Source organism: Antechinus flavipes, chromosome 2, assembly GCF_016432865.1.
Source record: "Antechinus flavipes isolate AdamAnt ecotype Samford, QLD, Australia chromosome 2, AdamAnt_v2, whole genome shotgun sequence".
NCBI classification, from domain to species: domain Eukaryota; kingdom Metazoa; phylum Chordata; class Mammalia; order Dasyuromorphia; family Dasyuridae; genus Antechinus; species Antechinus flavipes.
In genome coordinates, this window is record NC_067399.1 from 540,678,617 (window position 1) to 540,703,531 (window position 24,915).

The following is a 24,915-nucleotide window of genomic DNA, read 5'->3' on the forward strand; positions in this document are numbered from 1 at the left end:
CCCTTACTAGTCTCATTGCATTTGAAGGGATGAACAAAGATAACCATTGCTGCTTGTATTCAGCTGAGGGGGGAAAAAAAGGACAAAAGTACTTCTATGGAAGGGAAAGTTGAGACCTTATTTACATACATTTGATGAACAGCTTTCTTCTGTCAAAAGTTAACCAACAGCATGGCCAATTAGGGATGTAACTGCTTCACTATCTCTTAAAATTCTAATCAGTAAAGTAGCTAGAGTTCTGTAATAAAAATGCAGACACCAAATGGGAGCTTACTGAATTCAACCAAAAGATACAAGTTTTAAGATTTACCCCTTGAATTTTCAAAGCTTCTGTGTGTAAACCATTTAAAAATCATATTGAAGTAATTTGAATTCAGTTTACAAGGCTTAAATGGTATTTAAGAAATAATTCCAGTTTGATAAGAGTGTCTAAGTAAAAAAGAAAAAAGATAATTCATGCCATTGTTAAAAGATTAATCTTCATCAGAAACAAAGAATAACTTGAGAGGTCTTGCTAATTCTCAATAGCAAGGACTTAATATTCACAGGAAAGACTTATGTAATGAAGATTTATGATTCAAAAAGAGTATTTCCCAAGAACATCAGCTCATTACAAAGACAAGATGGTGAACATTACCAAATTCACTAATCAATGGGGACCACTGCATGCAATACTATTAAGTCAGAAGCTAGATGGACAGCAGCAATTACATCAGTTAGTGACCTATCTGATCAAGCCAAAATTATTTACTGCAAAAGAAAAGTACTACCATACTGGAGGGAAAAAATAAGCTCTTTTTAATAAACATATTTTTTATTTATTTATTTTTCCCTAATTAAAAGTGTACAATGATCTTCTATTAAACTATCATCCAAGTGGAAGTAAAATTGGATGATGGGATAAGCTCTCTCTAAAGTTTTAGCTTCTTCTTATTAAGTTACTATCCTTTTTTGGGAGGGGTCAAAACCTGTCCTCAAAATATGTAGGCAAAAAAATCACATGAAAGGCAGTCTTGTAGACTGCCAAGCTGTTAGAGAATGCCAAGTAGTGACTAACATCCTTCCTCAATCAACAAGCACATGTTATATGCTAGACATATGAGTTAACTTCTTACTGTACTTTGTGTCACCTCTATTTTTTGAAGGCAGAGACCATAAATTCAGTTCTTTTGTGAAAAGCTTAGCATTAGTGTTAGCAAGCATGAAAAATTGGTTATATGGGGAGAGGTAAGGTTGAGTTCTCAGGATGAAATCCTATTCTGAGAAGGGAAGCTCACGAGTCAATAAGTTTCAAAACTGGGATCACTGGCGATTAAAAGCCATGTGGTTACTTCTATTTGCATTTATGGATATAGTTCATGTATCAAGTATATCTGAGCCTTTGCTTGGTACATTAATAACAGCAGAGGGAAGGGAAGGGAATCAGCATTGTATAGCCCTTACTACGTGCACCATGCTAAGCATTTTTACAATTATGTAATCCTCACAACAACCCTGTGAGATAGGTGTTATTATCCCTATGTTTTGTAAACTAAGGGAAACAGATTAAGTGACTTGTCCAGGATCACACAGCTAAGTGTTCAAATCTGGGCTTGAACTCACACCTTGTGAATTATGCTCCAGATACTAAAGGCTAGCCTTCACCTAAGATTACTGAGGCAAATATTATTTATATCTTTTACTAGTTTATATTATTACCTACATATCCAAACAATACTACAACATATACTAAGCATACACGTTTGTTTACATCTAGATATTAATTGTTGAGTTTATCTCCTGTATAATCAGCTTATTTGGTACAAGACTCTAAAAGCAAAAATATAACAAATGTAAAGAATATGAAAATCCTTATCTTGAAAAAAGTTCTTGCATAAATGTATACTTACTTTTTAAGAATATATGCCAACAATTTAAAAAACTGGAATGCAGAGAACGAGCATCTTCCAATTTACAGTTTCCATAGCAGCCAGTTCCACAGTAGTACAATACACATGATTCTTGGATACTTCCTACTATAACTGAAAGATATGCTACAAATACTATGAAATGTTCTTACTTAGATGGAATCAGCAGAGAAAGGAATGAATGTTTTAATAAAACAAAAGCATCTTGCAAATAACGCAAATGATTCTGTAACTAGCTTCTGAAAATGTTGGTTTTTTTAATACTAATGTTCCTAAGTCCATACTTATGTAAAATAAGGCCCATATCCCTATATCTTTAATTTTAAGATAAAAACATGTCGTGATTGCAGCCAAATCATTTAAGGGAAAATGTAATCTGACAAACCTGAATCTGAGTTGGAGTATAATTTGGTTTTAAAAGATAAGAGTCCATCCACTGAATCACACAGTCAACTAAAAGATACCTTAAAGAATTCAAGTCCCCTAATTTTATAGACAAAAATAATATGCTCACTTATATTACCCTTTAAGTTTCACATACTATCTTCCTTACAACAATTCTGTTAACTTCTTTTTAATTCTCCCAACTGTCCAAATATGCCTTCTTACTTTGCTTTACTAAATAGCTAGTTAGTATTTATAGGTCACTTTAAGGTGTTGGTGTTGTTCCGTAGTCAGACTATACATTATGTTTCTGTTATTCATAACAATCATAAATTTTTATGTATAATTTCTTGTTCAACCGTTTTTCAGTCTAATCCAACTCTTTGACTCCATTTGGGGTTTTCTTGGCAAAGACACTGGAGTGATTTATCATTTCTTTTCCCCAGTAATTTTACAGAGAAGGAAACTAAGGAAAATGAGGTTAAGTGACTTGCCCCGGATTACACAGCTAGTATTGAAGCCAGATTTAAATTCATAGATGAGTTTTCCTTACTTCATGCCCAGTAGTCTATCCAATGTGCCACCTAGATGCCATTTTTAGGTTTACAAAGCATTTTATACCATCTGTTTTGATCCTTACAATAAACCCTGCAAGTTAACTATACCCATTTTATAAATAAAGAAACCGAGGCATGAAGAGGTGACTTGCCCAGGAGCATGATTAGAACTCAAGTCTTCCACAAGTCTTATCTATTCACCCGGCTGCTTAAGCTTATTTTCATTCCTCACATTCCATCAATTGTCAAGTAATTGCTTCTACCCCTAAAACATAACTCATATGACTTCTCTTTTCTGTACCCCTAGAACCTCTATCCTAGTCCAGTTCTTTATTACCTCTTGCCTGTAGCAATGTAAAAACCTGCTATTTAGTCTTCCTGACTCCAGACTTTAACTCTGTATTTCACAGCTGCCAAACAGATATTTTTGGGGGGAGGCAATCAGGGTTAAATGCCCAGGGTCATATCACTAGTAAGAATATGAGGCCATTTTTGAATACAGATCCTCCTGCCTCCAAGGCTGGTGCTCTTATCTACTGCACTACCTAGCTGACTCCAAGTTTATTTTATTAAAATACCGTTCAATGTCACATTTCTTGCACTATATTTCTCTCTCCTCCAAAACCAGTAACACTCACAAAACTCTAGTGGTTCCATAGCCTTCCTTTTTTGGACATACTCTTCATCACTGTCCTGCTAGCTATTCATCACCCATAATATTTCATTTATCACTCCTTTTCTCTGGCACAAGTGGCCTTTCATATACTCACTGTGAATAATTCCAGGCTTCTTTTAAAGCACACTCAAGTACCATTTCCAAAAGAGTCCTTTCCTAAAATATGAGCACTCTTTCCTTGAAATTATTTTAAATTCACAAAGAGAAGCACACACCCCATCTTTAAGGACTTTACACTCTATATGAATGAACTTTTTTGTTTTTGTAGCTTTCATATAGTGAGTATGTCTTTAATGTCACTAAATACTTAATGTTTACTGAATTGAATTGAACCTGTAAGGAAGGTGATCAAATCATTATTAACCCCATTTTATACATAAGAAAGCTAAGGCTTCAAAAAAAATAAAAGCAATTTGTCCACGTTCACATATAACTTCAAAACAAAACCTTTTAACTCTCAGTTAAGGCCCTCTTTCAACTTTAAAGAAATAATATGATGGAAACATGAGTTATTAAAATTTTAAACAGCATTATGCCTAAAATCTGCCTATAACAAAATTTACTATAGAAACTTGAATGTAGGCCATTACTAGAGACATGCTGCAGTCCATTTACATTCGCCACTTATTTCTATTTTGTTCTTTGCATTACCTGCAATTTTGACTCTGCTAAGACTTGTGTTTCATGATTCACAGAATTACTAAGAGAAAACTGGGATAAGATATGTGTTTGTATTAGGAAATATTCTTGTGATCATGGAATGCACTATGTGATGTCCTAAATGCCACCCAAAAACAACCCCAAATCAATCTGAGCCCAACAAAATGTCTAATCATAGTGCTTATTCTCTTTCTCTCTCTCACTCACTCACACACACACCCTTTCTCTCTGGATCTGGGACAAAAGGCATTTTTCATCCATTCAAATTTTTGTTATCTTGAATAACAGTTCATTCTTTCTTTTCTTTTCTTCTTCTTCTTTTTTTTTTTTTTTTTACTAATTTCAACAATCTAAAAAATATGACAAAAACAGAATTCATGCATATGTTTTGAAGATAATTAAAAAAGAGAGATCATAGTTCAGACTTGTTTAAAAAGGGAAAAACAGAAACCCTAATTTGCAATTCTTTGTTAGCCCAACAGTTAACAGCAAAATAGAAAAGCCAATACTACTTTCTTTATACTAGTAGTAATAAAAAATAAATACAACTAGCTGACACTCTATTTCTATCTCTAGTTGCTACCATATTAGAGCCATCAATTTTTAAAAAGTGACTTGTTACAATGAAGAACCTCTGTTTTTTCCAGTACACTAGGGAAGTTTTAAATCTATTCCAATTCTTTCAAAACAAGAAGATGCAAAAAAAGAAACAAACAAACAAACAAAATAGTGTGTTGGAAGTTACTATCCAATAGGTTGAGAGGAAGGGAAGAGATTAGGGAGAAGTGAAGAGAGACGGGATGAGTGAAGCATATTCCTCAACTTATGTAGCTACAGAGTTCAGGTACCTGTATGAGACAAAATTCTTAAAGAAGATTTTAGTGTTTATATCATTCTATTTATCAAGACATTATCTGTGTAGTTTGTTTTTGTTCAAGTAGACATCAGTAATGAATTTCTACTTTTTCACCACTCTCTCAACCTCATTCAACCTGTGAGTTTAAAAATTAATAAGACATGACATGGCTGAATTTAAGTAGGAAAAAGTTCCTGGGTTCCTACCCAATTCTCACATTCTTTGAGAAATAACAACTGATTCTAGATGTGATCAAACTAACTTAATTGCCAATTCACCTTACTCTTAAGGGAGAAAAAAACACCTATACAGTAAATTCATTAGCGGCCAAAAAGAGACGAACAATTTAATATTGTGTGTGTCAATTACTGTGGATAGAAATTTGCAGTTACTTTATCTAAAAAAACCCTAACAAAAACTTATAGCCAAATCTCTTGCTTTTATCAAGCCTAGTAAGCTAAGCCCACTTTTAAAAGATAAATCCTTTAACAAGATCTCTAATAAAGCTCAACAGTTTGGCATCTTTTTCCCTTGAAAAACTAACCCAGATGACATTTTAAAATATAATAGCTATCTTACAGTGGAACAGTTAAAAGACAAAAATAACTCTACTGCAATGATGTAGAAAGTTAAACCAAGTTACCACTGCTTGTTTCTGGTGAGACTCTAATAAGTAAACTATTCAAGATGAAAGAATCATAACAGCAGTCAGACAGGATTACTGTTCAAAAACTGCTGCATGATCATGAAGAGCCATAAATATTCAGTAACCTCAATGAATATGTTCAACCAATCAAACTTTATTAAGTACCTACTTTGTGCCAGGCACTGTGCTTAGCACTGAACTATTGGTTCAGAACTAATTCAGAAGAAAGTACAACACTTGCTCAAACAAAACTCAAATTTAAAAAGTCCCAAACAGGCTTGAGCCATTAAAAAAAACAATCTGCCTTTTTTTAAAAAAAGATGATTTCATAAACATCTAGCATGCTAGTCACTCTTCTACTTTGCTACTCAAGAAACCCTTGAAAACGTACTTCAATTTTGAGTAAACTATGGTAAGAAATGAAATTCTTTCATGGCCCTAGGAACATTATTATATATATAACTACTAAGGAGTCTCCCTTAAAATCATCAAAACTATGATAATCACTGTCAAGAAAATTTATCTAATATTTATTTTCAAGAACTTAGTGTATATATAATTCTAGTTTCACTATCCTATAAACTCCACACTTACTATTCTAATATAGGTCCTTGCATCTTTTAATGGTTAGGAAATAATATCTATGGATACAGCCAAGTCATTCAAAGGAAAAATATAATCTGACAACATAGGGAATAGTCCCCCTGTAACTGTTTATTAGAATATGAATATATTTTAAATCAATATCTTAAAAAAAAAATCAAGTTACATTACATGCATAAAATACAAAGTAACAATTTACAAATAGATCAATAGCATCTTAAGAACCAATACACTAAAAGAATAAAATGCTACAAAAGAAAACCAAAATTACTGACTACAGCAATGCCTTCCGTGTGCCCCACACTTCATGAGCACCGCAAAAGACAAAAGACTGGCCATGAAATATAATACACTGAGTATGCCCATATATTTCAGGCTGACTTTTTCACAGCCTGAATAACCTTTAGGACTCTCCTATAACCTTAATAGATTTCACTGCACTTGACACAACTTTTAAAATTACTTCAGATTAAGCGCTTATTGTTCTCAAATGGAAGGGGGAGGGGAATTAACAAAGGAATATAGACTTTAGATATTAGTAATACAACTGCTTCTTTTGAACAATGTAGTGGATAGAAACATTTCAGAACTGTTTAGCTTCTAAGTATGTTCTACTTAAACTCAGGATTTTCTTTTAGCTTGTACACTAAAATATATGCCTTCAATTGCACACCACATTAACCGAATCTGACCTTTGGCCATATCCTTAAGACAGTGGAACCAAAAGACAAGTTTAACTTTGAAGTTTCTTGACATGCTGAAAAAACTCAATCAAATAAATCAGCATTTTAAAAACAAACCATACTTGGTATTGGGTTTATTGAGGGGGGAGAACTAGGCCATATTTCATTTCTTGGGGGTGATAAAGGAAAAAATCCATACATTTCAAAATTTGGTACTTCTAGCATTGTACAGATTATTTATTGCCTAAGCAATAAAATGCTGCATGATCTGCCACTGTGAAATTAAATCATTTAGATAGCTTTAACTGCCTAGTCTAACTGCAGAGGAGGCACCTCAAATGGAACTTGAGTCTACAGTCTGCCATGCTCATCACTTAACATGATGACCTTCCTTCCCCCTCCTCTCCACATCCAATCACATATCTACTTAAACTGTAAGGAGAGAGAGAGAGAAAAAAAGAAATCTTTTGAATTTTGCAAAGCAATCCTTGAGTCAGGAAAAGTTTGGTGCGGGTTTTTCCCCCTTTCGCCCCACAAATTGGTAAAAAAAGAAAGAAAGCAAGAAAAACTATTATACCACACAAACCTATTAAGGCATTTTAGAAATTGTCTTTCCAAATAATGGATATTTATGAAGCTCTTAAAATTCTGCTTTTTATTTTTATAACCCAATTTCTGGATTTGGAGAGACTGCATTGAAGGGAGAATACATTTTTTAATAAATCATTCTGTGGTAAAATGTTTAGTTAAATATTAAAGTATTCTTTGATTTGATTCAGACCAGAAGATCTGAGCTTTAAGCACTTGAGTTTGAGCATTTACCATTGCAATAGACCACCCTGATGGAAAATGAGCAATAATTAAGGAATCCAAACATCCATTTTATTAAACTAAGGCTAGTGAGGGCTTCGCATGAAAAGAAGCTGCAGTCATTTGGGACAAGTAGGTGATTTTATAAATTTGAAATTAAAAAAAAAAAAAAAAGACTTAAGACATAAAGAAATTCAGAAGTAGTAATGAAACACAAAAAAGTGACCACAAGAATTACAAATATATTTAAATCTCGGACCTGGGGAATGGACTATACACAGCCTTCTAGGGGAGAAGCACAAGCCTTATATGTTCTGACAACACTGCACCTTTGGCTTGTTTTCAGTGGTTGGTGAGACATGGATAGGAACCACATTGTTGCTTGGAGACATGTCATTTTCACGTCTGTCTGACATTTGCTTCTGAGAAACAATGCGATATATTTCTGTATAAAAAGAAGAAGTATTTAGAATTTTGTATTAATAAAACTCATTAACAGCTGCTACCACAGAAGCTTGTGTTAGGGATCGCTTTCTATTCCAATGGCTAAACAACTGTTTTTCCTCTTCAAGCAACCAATGCTTTATTACAGGTTTCTTTGGGGGCACAAAAAAACCAGTTTCTTCTTTCTTTCCAAAAACAAAAAAAAAACTCAAGAGATTAATGAAATACCTAATAGTTTAAACCAGGGGTTCTCAAATTTTTAAAACAGGGGGCCAGTTCACTGTCCCTCAGACTGTTGGAGGGCTGGATTATAGTAAAAACAAAAACTTTGTATTGTGGACCTTTAAATAAAGAAACTTCATAGCCCTGGGTGAGGGTGATAAACATCCTCAGCTGCCGCATCTGGCCCACGGGCCGTAGTTTGAGGACCCCTGGTTTAAATAGTAAAACATGAACTGAAAGCTTAGACTAAAAATGTTACCATAAGGAAATTCAAAAACCTTGGCCAACAAAAAGTCTGAGAACACTACTGCTTTAGCAAAGGAGATGTATAAACCTTCCTTATCAAATTCCCCATAGATCTGAATGGAACAAAATATGAAACACAATTTTACAAATATACTATGAATTTTTTTAAGGCAATCTGATATAACAGAAAATATTCAGTTTTTTTTAGCACCTTGGCCCACTGAATGAGTTAGAAAGTTATAAATTTTAAATAAATCTTAAAGAACTATATACAAACTTTTATAAAAATCAATAGTGAAAGACATGTGGTATAGTAGTTAGAAAACAGACCTCAGACTTGAGATCAAGTCAGGCTATAGTGGAATGGCAAGTCATTTAACCATTAAGTGATGCAGTCAATGCTCTAATAGAGTAAATTGCAGAGCAGAGGACAAATGGCAGTGATAGAGGGAGTTCTCTCACCAGGTCCTTACCCTAAAGAAATCACAGGTCTGGACAAAACAACAACAACAAAATTAGAAAAAGTTACTCCAAAACAAAACCACTTGGCAAATAAATGATTGCAAAAAACTAGCATAAGTAAGCATATGTATACTTTTTTTTAAAAAAAGAAAAATTGAAGTGGTTTGTTCTCTGCCGTATCTTTGAAGTAATTAACTCTACATAAAAGCTAATTTTTTTTTTTTTTTTAAGTAGGGATAGTCAAAAATTGATTAATCCAGGTTTTCCAGGATAAAGAGAAGAGCAACCAAGCAATCCCATCAGCTTTAGAAGCAAAGTAGCAGCTTACATAAAAACAATGTTATTCATTCATTAAAAAAAAAAAAAAAAATCACAAACTGGACTTCTTCCCCCTAAACCCAAATTCCCTTGGTTCATTAATTTTGTAAAGTAACTAGGAAAATTTTACATGGCAAAAGTCATAGAATTACAATTTTTTCGAACTAGCTTTTTGGCCTCTTCCACACCATCATTTCATAGAGGAACAAAGTAAAGCCACAGAAGCTAAATTGACTTTCTCAATGACAAGTAATAAGCAGCAAAGCCACTAGTCAGTCCAGAACTAGTAAAAGAAAAAGCAAAGAAAATTGATAAGGTAGAGACAGACTTCTGAGAACTGATGATAAAAAATTAAAATGATGTGATTACCAAGTAGAAAAGCTGAACAGCCTTGTATAACATTATCAAACTATCAAATAGTCTTTTCTGTATTTGACTCACATTGTATTTATTTCAAGTCATTCTTCTAAGATCCCCCTCCCACCAAAAAAAGAAAAAATGTCCAGGAATCAAAGCATTATCAGTGAAAGAAAGCAGAGTTTTATTAAGGAAATGAGATGGAGGACAGAATTTTTTTAAAAACTAGAAATGGCACAAAAAGGTTGCTAAATCCACTTAAGACATATCCAGTCACCAAAGGTTAAAAAAGGAAAAACTTTGATAAGGAGGAGAACAGGAGGAAGTAGATATCTCCTGGCTGGTCTCTAATTAGAGAAAAATATTTTTAAAATAAAAACTAGGAACTCAGGGAACTAAGTTTTCCTTCCCTTAGGGGCAATGAATTATATATTTAACTTTATAACTAAATAGATTACATACAACTCTTATACTAGAGAAGCAGCCTTGTTATAGTGGAAAAAGCCCTGACTTAGGAATCAAAAGACCTGGATGAATTTTAAATATAACCAACTTATAATTAAATACAAAAATGTAATAGATGCAATTTTCTAATTTGTGACAAATGGCAATAATAGGTACATACCTTCAGAAAGATTATAAGGTTATGAAGAACAGGGTGGTTATTTAGAAAAAAGATATAGGCAGTTTCCAATGCTTCCTCTAACCAAGTAAAAATCATTTAAAAAAAAAATAGTGTCACAAATTCTGCTACCACCACATAGATACAGCTCTAAATTTCACCAACATCAAAGGCAGTATTGAATGCTCACTTTGGTAAAGATGAAATGTATTGGAAGGTATTCCACCATACAGGAAATTCCCACAGCATTCATGTAATAGACATGAAGAGTTTTTGCTAGTTTTTGATGGGTAAAAAGTTCTGCTTTATTGTTTTAATTGCCTTTCTTTTCCTTCAGAGAAATGACATGAATAAAAACTATTCCAAATTATAGAAAATGAAAGCTAAAATGTTACTACTACTACTACTACTACTACTACTACTACTACTACTACTACTACTACTACTACTACTACTACTACTACTACTACTACTACTACGTGATAATTCGTAGTTCTGATTCTTCATCCATTGATTCAAATCCACCTTTAAAGGAAGGCACAGATATCCCTGTGTTAGAAAGTATATTTTGAAAATATTCTTAGCAGGTGGTGACAGATTGTGTTGCAGAAAAGAAATCACTCTAAACTTCATGGACTAATGGCTTAATTACCAACATACATCACTACATGAGTTTTAACTTCTCTAGAGTTTAGTGCAGCAAATTGTTATTATGGTGACTTGAAACCCTTTTAAAAGATCTGTAAGATACAGGAGTCATACTATTGCTAGTAAGTTGCTCACTTTTCAAGTGTCAAGTTCAGTTCAAAATTCAAATGTAAACAGTCTTTCTACAAAGTTGAAGCAGTTATTCTTGCAAGTAAATGTTACCATTCTGTATTCTACTCAGCTCAAAAAAAAAAAAAAAAAGTTGCTATGGATCGATGGAATAAAAGTCAGCTAAAAAGCATAACTGAAAAATGACATGAATTGATATTTACCACAGAAATCATCAAATGAAAGTCTTCAAATAAATAATTCAACATCATAAAGTCAGACAATCTGTTAGTATCTACCTCAAAAACATAAGCTTCCAGGGCCAGAAAGTATACCCCACCTCGTGATTAACAAGCAATATGAGGTGGAATGGGGAAAGCAGAGGCCTTAGGACACATTGAAGTTTGAATCCTGGCTTGTATACTAATTGGCTGTTTGAACTAAGTGTATTTTTTTCATCAGTAAATGGTGACACTGAAACTTCTACTACATACTTCCAGATAGTAAGAAAAGCTATTATGAATTATGAATATAACCAATGGAAACATTTTAAGTTGCCACTAGATATCAATAATTCCTTCTAGAAACTCTACAGGCATAAAAGAATATTCTTCTTTCAACCTTGAGAATCATAACAAAAATTAAATGGAAAAAAAAAAAAAAAAACCAACTTTCCTCCTTTGAAAATCAGAGTCCTAAAAGAAATACAGGTGGCAGTGAAATAACTTTTATTCACTTGAGTTCAAATGCTTCCCCTACAAGGAGTGCCTTTGATACCACAAGTTTCCTATCTCTGCTAATGACATTTTATAAATAAAAATATCAATTGAACTGGAGAATAATAATAGATAAGCTCTCCAATATATCACTTGGTGTCCCCCAAACTAATTTTTCTCTTAAATGAAGCTATGCATTCATGTTCCTTGATGACCCATTTATTTAAAAAAAAAAAAAAATCACAAAATGTCACCGTTAGAAGATCTCTTCCAAATTCTCTAATTTGGTGTCATTCCCCCACTGCCCTCTTATAGACAAGTTCTGGTAGAGCTAGAACTAGAATCCTGGCTAATTAGCTTTTAATCCGAATCCTATTATTTTTACCTTCTAACATCTCTCAATAAGCTCCAATGGTTCTATATCACCTCTCGAATAAAATATAAAATCCTCTCATTACCATTCAAAATCCTTCTTACCCTTGGTCCCCTTGTATAATTCCAGTCTGCTTAATACCTTACTCACCACAGTGTACTTTGTGTGATCCAATGACAATGTCCTTCTTCCTATTCTTCAAACAAGATACTCCAAATCTCTCCCAACTCTGGGCACTCTCCCCTATGCTTGCAATCTCTCCTTTCTCTTCTTTGTCTCCCAGCTTCCTTCATGTCCTATAAAAAGACTTTCCTGATCCACTTTAAATGCTAGTGTCTTCTCTCTGTTGATTATCTCCAACTTACTCTGTATATATCTTGTTTGTGCACAGTTGCTTGCATGTTGTCATCTCCATTAGACAACAAGCTACTTGATAACAGGACTTTTTTTTTATTTTTTTGCCTTTCTTTGTATTCTTAGCACTTAGTACAGTGCCTGAAACACAGCAGGTATATTATACATGATTGCTGGCTTACCGACAATGTTCTTCCCATCATATAACACATTGTCTCTGGAATAACTCAGATAGTTTTAAAAAGTATAGGATTTGTAGTCATGCTATAGAGTTAATCATTTTTTTTCTTGAGCCATAGTCCATCTAAAAGGACAATTCAGAGAACAGGTCCAACAAAGGATGTTTCACCAAAAAAGCATCTGACAAGCCCCGATCTAATTTTTTTTTTTAACAGAATGTAAAAATTTGTAGATTATCCATACTACCACTACAGTACAAAAGACAGCAAACTTTTAAATGTCTACATATTATCATATACTAAGTACCACTACAGACAAAAGGCAGCAAGCTTTTAAATGCCTTGACCTGCATATCCACCTTCCAAAACTTAAGAGCTTAAACTCTGATCTTCATCCACCACTATTCTAGCCTTTTCTGAATGCTAATATATGCTCAATTTTACCAAGCATGAAACATGCTCCTTTTACATGTCAAGAGAAAACAATGTTGAAGGATTTTCTCATTTTAACTTAAAGAAATGAGAAAAAGCACATGCTCAAACATCTATTAAAATATTTCAGAGTTGCTTCAGAGGTATCATATTTTTCCTTGTCTTGATACTGGCATTTACCTAGTGAAAGTATATTCAAGGACAACTCTGTACTTGTTACCATGAAGAAGAGAATAGGAAAAACAGGAAGTGAACACACTGTTTCCAAAATATTACTTGACTAGATATTAGTCGGGTAATTTTAGATGGCAAAATTCAAAAAGCAAGAATTGTAACTAATTTTGTGCTCTGTACTGTTACTACACCATTGAGTTTTCAAATTATATTCACTGTGTAGTACCTTCAGATGGGCATGATATTTATTTTCAACTTCAGAATTCATTTATTTAAACACAACATGTTACCCAGTTTTCATTCCAACTGGTATAAATTCAAAATACAAGCCTTACCTGTCAGGATTGTCTGGAAAGCAGCTTCTACATTTGTAGAGTCTAAAGCAGATGTCTCAATAAATGACAAGCCATTCTTTTCTGAGGGAATACAAACAGACCAAAAAGCCTCTTTGAAATCATTACCAACCAGATCAAGCCTTAATATAAATGAAATGATTTTTAACAAAAACACAACCATATAACAGTAGAAGCAACAGAATTTTTTGGATCATACTACTTCAATTACTTAGGTAACACCCATCATTATACATTTTACTAGAGTAATCTATTACTCCCTTCCTTATTCCATCGCCCCACTTACCCCAAAGAATTAACAGACAGCCTTGTTGAAAATAATACATCAATAGGGTACATCCAAAACATTACTAAAGGTAAGAATACTATTCAACCCAAAATTAGGCATGTCAATTTTGGTTCTTTTATATCCTTCTTTCCTTCACGAAAGTGTATCTAAACTTCTAAAAATACAATGACTACTACATAACAGGTATTCAGTACGTGTTTTTGAGTCAAGACATAAATTACACATTCCATCTGTATATGTCTTTTGAAGCAAGCTTCTTATACAATTCACTAAAATGTAATAGAAAAATTCATTTAATACAATAAAATAAATCAATAAAAAAGTCAGGAAAATCTGACGAGAAAAGAACGTGCTACAATAGAATAGCGGACTGGGAGTCAAGAGACTTGGGTTCAAACCCTTGTTTTCTGCCACTATCTCATTTTGTGTCTGAGTAAGGCATATCAACTTTATATCTGTTTTTTCATCTGTAAAATGAGGATATTGCATTTGGTTATCTACAAGATCTCTAAAGGAAAAAAACTCAAGAGATTAACGATGGACAAAATGACAAAACCCTACATTCAAGGTGACCTAAATATCTTAAAACAATGACTCATTGGTCAAGAGGGCTCAGACTCCTACCACTCATATTTGGCAACACCCAAAAGGTCATGATATACTTTTAGGTGTATAAGGACTTTTAAAAGAGGAATTGAAAATGACAGTAAAGCACAGAACATTTCTTAATAGAGAAAAAGAATAGTTGAGATCATGCCTATTCTTCCATGCAGTTACCAGGAAAAGAGCAATTATCTACATTCAAACTTTACCTACAGAAACACAGGCAGTACAGCCCCTAAAGAGAAGGGACAGAATGGATATGCATAGTCTAGGCAGGTAGACACAGGATATTACTATTCTACCAAAACATAAGTGGGGAAGTTTCTTCTCTATTAAAGTCATTAAGGAGAGTCAGACAGTGTTGCAGCAGCCTATAGTAAGCACTAGGTGATCAGGTCAAGTACAACCCTGTGCTGTAAGGCACACACAGCCAAACTATGTAAGAAGCACAAATTTGCATATAGTTCATGCACAAACACTTATTTCACTATTAGGAGGCTGAAAAAAAATTCTTAAAATATCATTTTAAAATCAAGTATCCTTCCCAATAGCACAAAACAAAGCAATACTTCACTATCAGGCAAAAAGTCTTATCATAAAAGTTGGGTCACTCATTACCTGCAAAGGCTCTTGCTTCATCTGTAGGGACTGCTCTGAGATGACGTAAGTCACTCTTGTTGCCCACAAGCATGATAACAATGTTACTATCTGCATGATCTCTCAATTCTTTCAGCCAGCGTTCTACATTTTCATATGTAAGATGTTTAGCAATATCATAAACCAGCAAGGCACCTACTGCTCCACGGTAATAACTGAAAAACAGGACAATTTTATATTAAAAGATCAACTATAACTATAAAGTAGGTAGGGGCCAACCATAAAAGAAACAACCAAAAAAAAAAAAAAAACCCCCAGATTCTTATTCCTAGAATAAAGTTATAGATACTTGCACATTTCACAATGCCATATTTTCACCCCAAATCAATGTAAGTACGGAAAACTGCTCCACAGAATCTGGATCTCCTTGACTTACGCTGATGTTATAGCTCGATATCGCTCTTGTCCTGCTGTGTCCCATATCTGTGCCTTTATTGTTTTCCCATCAACCTGGATGCTTCTTGTTGCAAACTCCACACCAATGGTACTCTTACTCTCCAGATTAAACTCATTTCGAGTGAAACGAGACAGAAGATTACTCTTTCCTACTCCAGAGTCTCCAATGAGGACAACTGAAAAAAACAAAACAAAACAAAGTACTATACTTTGCTTCTAGGGAAGTAAAATTCAGCTTAAATAACAATAAACAATAGACACCACATCTAATTGTTTGATTTTCCCCCAAAGAATTCAGAAGAATATGTACCTAGCCCCTGCTACTGCAGTGCTAAGATTAATTTCTTCTTTTTATTTTTTACCAATGTCTTCCTAAATATTATTACATAACTAATTACATTAGTTCATTCATCATTAAAACACCTTAAAATTTAAACTCCAAGTTTACTGAACTGACAACAGTTAAAACTATTAGCCACTATGAAAATGAATACTAACATTACTATCTTAAATGACAGTAATTTGAAGATAAGATTATGCGGTCCACCAAATACAGAGTTGGGAGGAACAAAAGTATCTGACAAACAATAAGATAATAAAGGATTAGGGATGGTATGTGCAGAAAGTCCTACTCAATTTCAATTTCAAACTCTTAAAGTTTGGTGTATTCACAGGATCCACACCTCAGGCCAGATGAAAAGGTATTTTGCTTTTCAGTACCAAAGTGAGACACCATATTAAAAAAAATATATACATAATATCTCACTATTCCCAGCACAGAAACTAACATGGCTCTTTAATACTTTTATCAGATTGGAAGACACAAGCCTGGGACAGGAAAGTGGTCAGTATACTAAAGGGAGACGCTAAGAGTACTGCCTAATAATTTGGATTTTCTTTAAATCCGAGTAATCCTAGCTAAGGGGAAGAGAGGTGAGGTTGGCAAGGTATGGATTCACTTATAACATCTTGAAATTTAAAAATTTAAAAAGTAGGTTTTGATTAAAAGAATTCACAGTCCCATGACAAGAACTTTTTTATATTCTTCATAGTTTAGCACAATGCTTATAAGGCACACAGCAAGATACTTTGCTGACACTACAGATTCTAAAGTACTGATGTGGGTATTCCTCCTATAATTTAATTCTATAACTTAGAGCGTCTTCAAGTTACCAAGGCTGAAAATTCATCTCTCTGCTGTCAAGCTTAGCTTAGCTAGACTGACCTTTGGCTAACAAGATAGACTATTTTATCATAAAAATTTACAGACAAGTAAAAAAAAAAAGGGGGGGGGATCATTTTCAAACCCAAAGTACAAAATTTATACATGTGATTATGCATTTAATATTTGAAAAGTGAAAAATGGGAGTTAAGCATTTTTCTTTTAAAGAGTAAGATGAGTTTCAGAATTTACATTAATCTAGCTTGATTATATTAAAGGCCTTAGCCAGACTTTACTTATCTCAATAGACAACAATAGAATTTTTTTTTTTTTTTTGCAAAGGGAAAAGTTTTATTATTTTAAGACAGCACACATTCCTGCTACTAAACAGTAGTTCCTCAACCTTCTAAAGCAACTAAAGGTTCTACAAACTTAGTCTAGAAAAATTAACAAAACAAAGTTAACAATAACAAACAAGGGAGTGCCTTATAAAAAGGGATAGGAGATATGGGGGAGAGAGGTGGGTAGATAAGAGGATTGGAAGAGCTCACTGTACTCTGGCCAGAGAGCAAAGACAGTCCATTATGCATTCCTTTCTTGCCACAAGATCGGATACAAGCTGGCCTCTGGGCAGTCTTGGAGGGAGTTACTTTATCAAAAGCATATCTTTCTGGCTTCCTCGGTCAGCTGATTCAGCAAGAAATCCTCCAGGACTGCAAAGACAGCATGCAGCACAAAGTATAGTTGTTTTTAACAGCTAACATTGTCAATTCATAGGCATCTTAAGAGATCATAACAAAGGATATGTTAAATGTTAAGTAGGATGATAGATTTAGTGCTACAAGAAACCTTAAGGAGCCAAACCCTTTATTTTACAGTTTAGGAAACTGAGGTCCAGTGGAACTCTTAAGTGACTTGTCCACAGATCAAAAAAAAAGATTAAAGATTGCGCTGTCTTCCAGACAAGTCCAGCATTCTACCCTACTACATAAGCATATATGCCAGCTACCAAAGCCTACCTTCTGGACATGAAATCAAATCCATCATTATATCCACATCACAACTAGATTGTCCAACTTTCTACTATATTAAGTAGAGCATTCTGGAAATTTCCATTTCTAGTCTCACTATCTAGCAGAGGTATAAATACCTAACATGAGGGTGGAGCAGGAGGAGCAAAGAATTTCGAAAGTATTAGAAAGATACCAGCCCTGGAAGAATTAGTCATTTAATTCAGACACATCATACTCATCAGCAAAGCCTCATTTTGAAGACAACCAACCATGATAATATACACTATATGTAATACTTAAGAAATCAACCCCACAAAAAATATACAATAGATTAAGTAGGTGGTTTGTTTATTTTTAAGTTTAGCATTCTGGTTAAAACAACAACCACTTCCCCCCCCAAAAAAAAAAATCTGTCTTTTGGTAAAATGCTTAATGTTATGATTGCTTCATTCCCAGTTTCAAATTCAGACTGATATTGATCTAATTTTACAAAATCTAAAAAAAAAAAACCTAAAATTTTTATGTAATTACCTCAAAGAACAAAGCAATGCTAAAATAGACACACTTAACTGCAAACTAAAATTAATCCGTTAAAAATTCCTCCTATCAAACCAGTAAGATATACTATGAATTAATTTTAGCACTATTTTAATTTTTAACATGTTTACCTGAAAACAAATATATTAAATATACAAGTCATGGCTTAATATACTACCATAAACTCACTAAATTAAATAATAAATTAGATATTCACATTAGCAAATTGTTTACATTCAAAGCTATCCCGAATATGGAAGATTATTGAAAGCTTCCTCCAGTAGGAAATGCCTAAGAATACTTTGGGAGAATAAAAGATTCTGACATCTAGAAGATAATAGTTTTATTAGCACAGTGTTGTTAATAACAAAGTGGGAGAGTGGCTCAAAATTCAATATAGAAGAAAACTTTTTTCTGTTCTGCATATTTCATCTCAGATTTTCTTGAAAAGACTCAGTCTGTTAGAAGACAGATGTAAAATTCATGAAAAATCATCCTCAAGACAAAAAAAGGCTAGAACTTTACTTCTCATCAAAACAGCCGCAAAATAAACTTGCATATTTCATGAGATAACACATATAGCACTTTACAAATCACAAAGCATTCTATAAATGAATATTCTTAATATTAGGTTTAAAAGGTCAAAATTTACAGGGTGAACTCACTGGATTTGACAGAAAACTAAGTTATTTTTCCTCCCAGACTCAAATTTACAATTTTATTTACAAATTTAATTGCAAATTTATAAATTTACCAATTTCTTGCCAGAGAAAACATTTTATGATCGTATTTTCTGCCTTTAAAATGTTAAAATTAAAACTATGCAAGATAGTATTCTTTACTTCTTGGAAAAGGTTTCAAATGCCTATCTTCTATTTTATTACATTTCAAGTTAAAAAACAATTCATTTGAGTGCTGTAAGCCTTATGAATAATATGCTCCAGATAATTTTTTAACAATCTTTAACAATTAAAAAAAACTAACAGTACAGACTCAGAATGACTACCACTTAGCTAAATAAAGTTAAGCTAATGAATTATCAACATCAAATCTTAATACTTAACTTTGTAAAATATATTAAATATCAGAGATGCCACAAAAGCCATATAAACACCAATGGTCATATTATTTAATAATAATAACTGATATTTTTATAGCATTTACTATGTGGTAGACACTGTGCTAAGTACTTTATAATTCTCTCATTTGATCCTCCTATCACTCTGGCGAACTAGGTTCTATTATCATCCCCATTTACAATGAAGAAATTAAAGTAACCATGCTTAGGGTCACAAATGGTAATCTACTTTAGCAAAGGTAGTAAACATCTATTATGACATGTATTTTTTTAAAGTCTTTAATTTGGGGCTATTTAACACAACACATATCCAAAAAATAACTCTTAAGAAGTCATCACTATTCTTTCTAAAGGCATTTCCAATGTGCACATATATTCCAGCAACAAAACATGTTTTTAAATCAAAATGTCTTTATAATTTTTCCAGATTCAAAGTTGAAAAAGAAAAACTAAAACAGAAGGCAAAGTTCCTAAAAGCAGTTTCCACTGACAATCATCTGAGAGTTAATTACTAGTGAGAGAAAAAAGAGAAGTAAATTTGCTGGTTCAACTATTTCTAATCAATGGAATACCCACCCAGAAACATTTCCAGAAAAAAATGTGACTGAATGGCCTGGTGTCTAAAATGAGATTTGTAACTTCCAGAGGGCAAAGAAAGTAATCTTTTCAAGGAATCAATCACAATTTCTTAAAGACTTACTATGTGGCAGACACTGTGCTAGTATTGCTCAAGCCAGCCATCTCTTCATTCTCCACTTTGTTGCTCTTCTTTGCCACCCTACTTCCATCTCTTTTCTGCTTGCTTTTGTGTTGTTTTACCCCAACGGGTAATAAGTTCCTTACGGGAAGATAGTGTCTTTGTTTTTCATCTTTATATCCCTAGTATTTAGCACAATGCTAGCACAAATGATTGACTACTAGGACATGAATATAAAAGTGTGAAATAACATCCTTATGATTTTACATTGTACTGTGGTGAGAAAAAGTGATAGAAGTTCACAGATAATTGGAAAAATCAGAGATCTCCTAAAAGTGGTTTTCACCTGAGCTTAAAAGGGAATCTTAACAGAAACTCAAGGTATTGGGAGTCACTAAAAGAAAAGGTAACATTCCAAGTACAGACAAGTTTCAGATCCCAATGTCCTACACCTCCCCACTCCAGCCACCAAGACCTCCAAAAGCAATGAAAAAAAAAAAAAAAAAAAAAAAAAAAAAAAAAAAAAAAAGGCACAAAGGCAGGAAATAGTATGGGAGAGGGAGGATAAATAGACATTTTGGCAGAACCACTAAGTGCCCAACAGAGACTAAAGTGTATTCAGCCTAGAAAGATAGTCTGAAGCCAAATTGTGAAAGTCTTTAAATTTCAAAGCAGTTTGTATTTAATCCTAAAAGGTAAAGTGGAGCCACAGAAGTTTCTTGAGCAAGGAACAACATGGTCAAATCTCTTTTTTTTTTTTTTGTTATCTACTTCAGTTCCTTGTACTCATTAGGTACTCAAATACTAGATGAACAAACATTTAATCATATAAGAGATCAAGGTCAAATTCACTAAGACTTCAACATAATTTAGCCATTTTCTCAGCTTGAATTTGCTTTCCAGTTTTACCTATCTTTCAGACAATTTCCCATTTACAGATTGTAAATTCTCTGCAGGCAAAAGTCATCCTTCCCCTCAAAACCACTGAATCTATTTTTTATTGTACCTCCACACTCTACAGTGATTATTGAGACTCAAGCTTTCCTGTCAATACTCACCATTAGACATCTACATCCTAATCTAATATGAAAACTAATTTCAAAGACCCTACGTTTTCTAATTGGATAGAAGCAGCAGCTTTCACCTCTAAATCTTTTAGTCAGTTGGAAAAGAGCACCTTCTACCTAGAGATGGCCACACCTCATAAGGGTGATGTAATTCATACTAGGACATAAAAGAGTCAGTTCTTCCTTATATTAATATGGTAATTCCGAAGTTCCTAGAGTTGCCAAATAATCCCCAAAGTAAAATGCGTTGCAGCAACCAAAATTTGAATACAAGTAGAATGCTTTTCTCAGCAGGAATTTTAAATTTTTGTTTTTTCTTTTTCTAGAAAGTCTATTACTACAAAATATTCACCCTAAATTTAAGTACCTACTTGCTGTTTTACTTAAATTACAATCTTCCCTTAAACAACCAATCCAAAAGTTTCATGAAGCTCGTTTTAAATGCTTTTTCAATGAACTGTTTTTTGAAAATACATCCTAGTCTCCACTTGAGATTTCTAAAATCCACCATTTGCAGTAGTAGCTCTATAAACACATACTTTAAAAGGTGGGAAAATATATGCAAACTAGTTATCCCAAACGAGAAGATGGACTACTTACTGGGAAAGGAATCCCTAGCAAAAAGAGGAAATTGAATACATTAAGCAGATAACTACTGGATGATTTGCAAAGAGTAATGTTTCCTGCAGTATTAAGCACCAATGGCAAAGCTAGAAATAGTCAATCTGCTCTAACACTCTTTTTAAACTCCACCCTCCCACAATAAAGCTTTAATATCAATGGTTTCTCCTTTCTTAGTAATAATCTTGGTTCAGCACCTTCAAGTGCAAAAATATACAACGAAAAGGCGCTGTAAAATCATACAGACTCTACAATCTCTCACGAGAAGAGCGGTTCCCTTAATCTTTTGTTTAACAAGAATTTAAAAGATTCTCTTTTGGGGCAAAACCACATTGAGTAGCTTTTCTAAGCGCTTCGGAATTTTGTTTATGAGAACTGAGCACTTAGCCACTGTTTAAAAAAAAAAAAAAAACCTGTATACGGCAGTTACTAGGACCCTTCTTTTCTCACCCTCTGAACAGGGCAAGGTTGGGTCCTCCCGATGTTGCAGCAGGAAACAATCAGACCATTGCGATAAAACAGACCAGTGTTCGTGCAATGCACAATCTTTCCAGCTCAGCAACTGGGCCTTCAGGTCTGGCAAGGTGAACAACCCCCACCCATCCGCAACCCCTTCCCATGAGCAGAGTCAGAGACACCCTCCCCGGCCGGCCCGGCCCTTCCCTGCCCGAGAAAAGGGAGCGGTCAAGAAGTAAGGGGGATAGGCATGAAGTCATGCAAGCCTCCAGGGTCACTGCGACGTGCCGGGGGGCGGGAGGGTTGGCTTGGCTTTGCTTTTGGGGGAGGTATGGGGGCTAAAAGGGAGGATTATATGATTCCTTTGGCCTCCGAGTCGGCAAGCACTTGTCAAGCACCTACTGTGCGCCCGGCACAAGGGACGCAAAACACTCCTCCCTTAGCACCCCGGCCAACCCCAGGATCCTATTCTAAGTGGGGGAGGGGGAAAAGGAAGGGGACACAAGCTAGGCCAGGGTAAACAGAGAAAGGTGCCCTCGGTTCCAGGTGTAGTGGGCGGAGTCGACTGCAGAAGGGAAGACAACTGGATTAGGGAAAGAGGACAGAACTAAGGCCCGGGGAGAAGAACCGGGGCCCGGCCCCAGGGTAGAATGAGGAGGGAGGGCGGGGAAAGGGTCCACCAAAGGTGGGGAGCTGGGTGCTGAGATGAGAAGTGAACGCCGCGGCTCGGAGGGCCGGGGCTCGGGAGCCGTCTTTCAGGAACCCGCTGAGACTAACCCGGCCCCGGCCCCGGTCCCAATCCCGGCCTCGGTTCTGAGGGGTGCCGGTCGGCTTGCCGGCCAGAGGGGGGATGGGCGGCGAGGCCGCGGCCTCACCTTTAAAGAGATAGTCGTACTCGTCGTCTCGGGTGCCCATGGCGCGTCACTGGGGGCAGAGGGGCCGGAGCGGCAGTCGGGCGGGGGAGGGGGCGTCACTTCAGGGGGAGCCGAAGCCGGAGCCGCCGCAGAGACTCAGAAGCCGGACGAGGGTAACGCGCCCCTCCCTGTCCCTGCGCCACTTCCGCCAGCCCTGCCCACCCTCTCTCCCTCCTGGGAAGTACTTCCGGGGACCCGGACTCCACCCTCCACGAACGCGGGTTCTTACTTGTTCTCGACCCCCCCACCCCCCCACTCCACATCGGCCCGGAGCCACTCGGACGCGCGCCCGCCGGCCCGCCCGCTCCATTCGTATTCTAGTTCGGCGTACTGTGCCGGGAGCAGGGGTGCTCCCCCTACTCACTATCCCGAAAGCACTGAAGTGAAACCGAGGCAAATTACTCCTGCAAAAACACGAACCCACCCCGTTCACCCCTCGGATAGTCCGGAACTAGGGTTCCGGCAATACCTTGCTGAAGAAGAGTAGAGATAGGGTGGGTCTTTTAGTCGGGGCGGGGCTAGCTAACTATAAGGGAGCCTTGAGCGCCAGTTGCGGTATGGCGGTTCCATGGTGTAATGGTTAGCACTCTGGACTCTGAATCCAGCGATCCGAGTTCAAATCTCGGTGGAACCTACAAATGTAACTTTTTTCCAAGATTTCCGGTCGGTTCAATGATTACCTTTCTTCTATAACTCTATCCCATCACAATCATTCATTCATTCGCGGATGACTAAGTTCTTTCTCTGGCACTTAATAGGTCCTGTATTAGGTGCAGAGCAATGTAGAAACTAAAACACTTTAAAGACCTAATATTCTTCTTGACAATTATTTTTTAAACGTGTTGTGATTATGAATCTGACAATTAACATGAACATTTCCATACAAAAAGGAAAAAAAAAAGAGGGTTATACACGAAAGCACAATTTAAGGAATAAATTAAGGAATATTTCTTCCACACCTGTCCCGATTATGTTTCTAATTTTCCTCATTTCATTTTTAACGCTTTATTTTATTTTTTCCTCTTTTGGCATCACTATCACTTTTCCACCCCACATCCCCATTTTTGTTAAAGTCCCTCCAACCAAAAAACATCTCTCCCCTGCACCCCCCCCCAAAAGCCTCTTTTGTAACAAATAAGCACAAATAGTAAATTCATAAGTTCGTGTGGAAAATATATCATCTCCTGCATCTCTAGTCTGTCACCTCTGTAAAGTGGGAAACATTTCAACGTGGTCCTCATGTTTGGTACTGCCATTGAAAGGAATTCTTAAATATTTCAAAGCTGTATGTCTTTAAAGTGTTTTAGTCATTTTATAAATTGTTCTGGTTCTGAAAGCTCACGTTCTACGAAAGGAAAACAACATGAACATAGATAAATACAAACTATATTATATATATGTATATATACACACATACATATAGATAAAATATACAAAGTAAATTCAAATTTTCATCATGGGGGAGGGCGTGTGCTAATGTGGGAGATGGTATTTGAGTCCTGAAGACTTATCCTATAGGCAATAGAAGCACTGAAGTTTCTTTTCACGGGGAGTGGCAGCTGTCAGTCCTATGCTTTAAAAATATTTCCTGGACATTTCTTGGAATATAGATTAGAAAAAAAGGCTAGAAGAAAT

General features: G+C 35.3%; 1 protein-coding gene and 1 non-coding gene across 2 annotated transcripts; one reads left to right on the forward strand and one right to left on the reverse strand.

The window, feature by feature from the left end:
• Nucleotides 1-6,385: 6,385 nt before the first annotated feature.
• Nucleotides 6,386-23,425, reverse strand: RAB11A (RAB11A, member RAS oncogene family). Its single transcript, XM_051980827.1, has 5 exons — nucleotides 23,242-23,425; nucleotides 15,716-15,911; nucleotides 15,301-15,494; nucleotides 13,773-13,853; nucleotides 6,386-8,227 (listed from the first exon to the last, which is right to left on the reverse strand). Exons 1-5 carry the CDS (start codon nucleotides 23,279-23,281, stop codon nucleotides 8,088-8,090), a joined length of 651 nt encoding a protein of 216 aa, XP_051836787.1. The 5' UTR covers nucleotides 23,282-23,425; the 3' UTR covers nucleotides 6,386-8,087.
• A 417-nt stretch (nucleotides 23,426-23,842) lies between these two features.
• TRNAQ-CUG (transfer RNA glutamine (anticodon CUG)) lies at nucleotides 23,843-23,914 on the forward strand. Its single transcript has one exon. It is a non-coding gene; the product is annotated as a tRNA-Gln (tRNA).
• The last annotated feature ends 1,001 nt before the right edge of the window (nucleotides 23,915-24,915 follow it).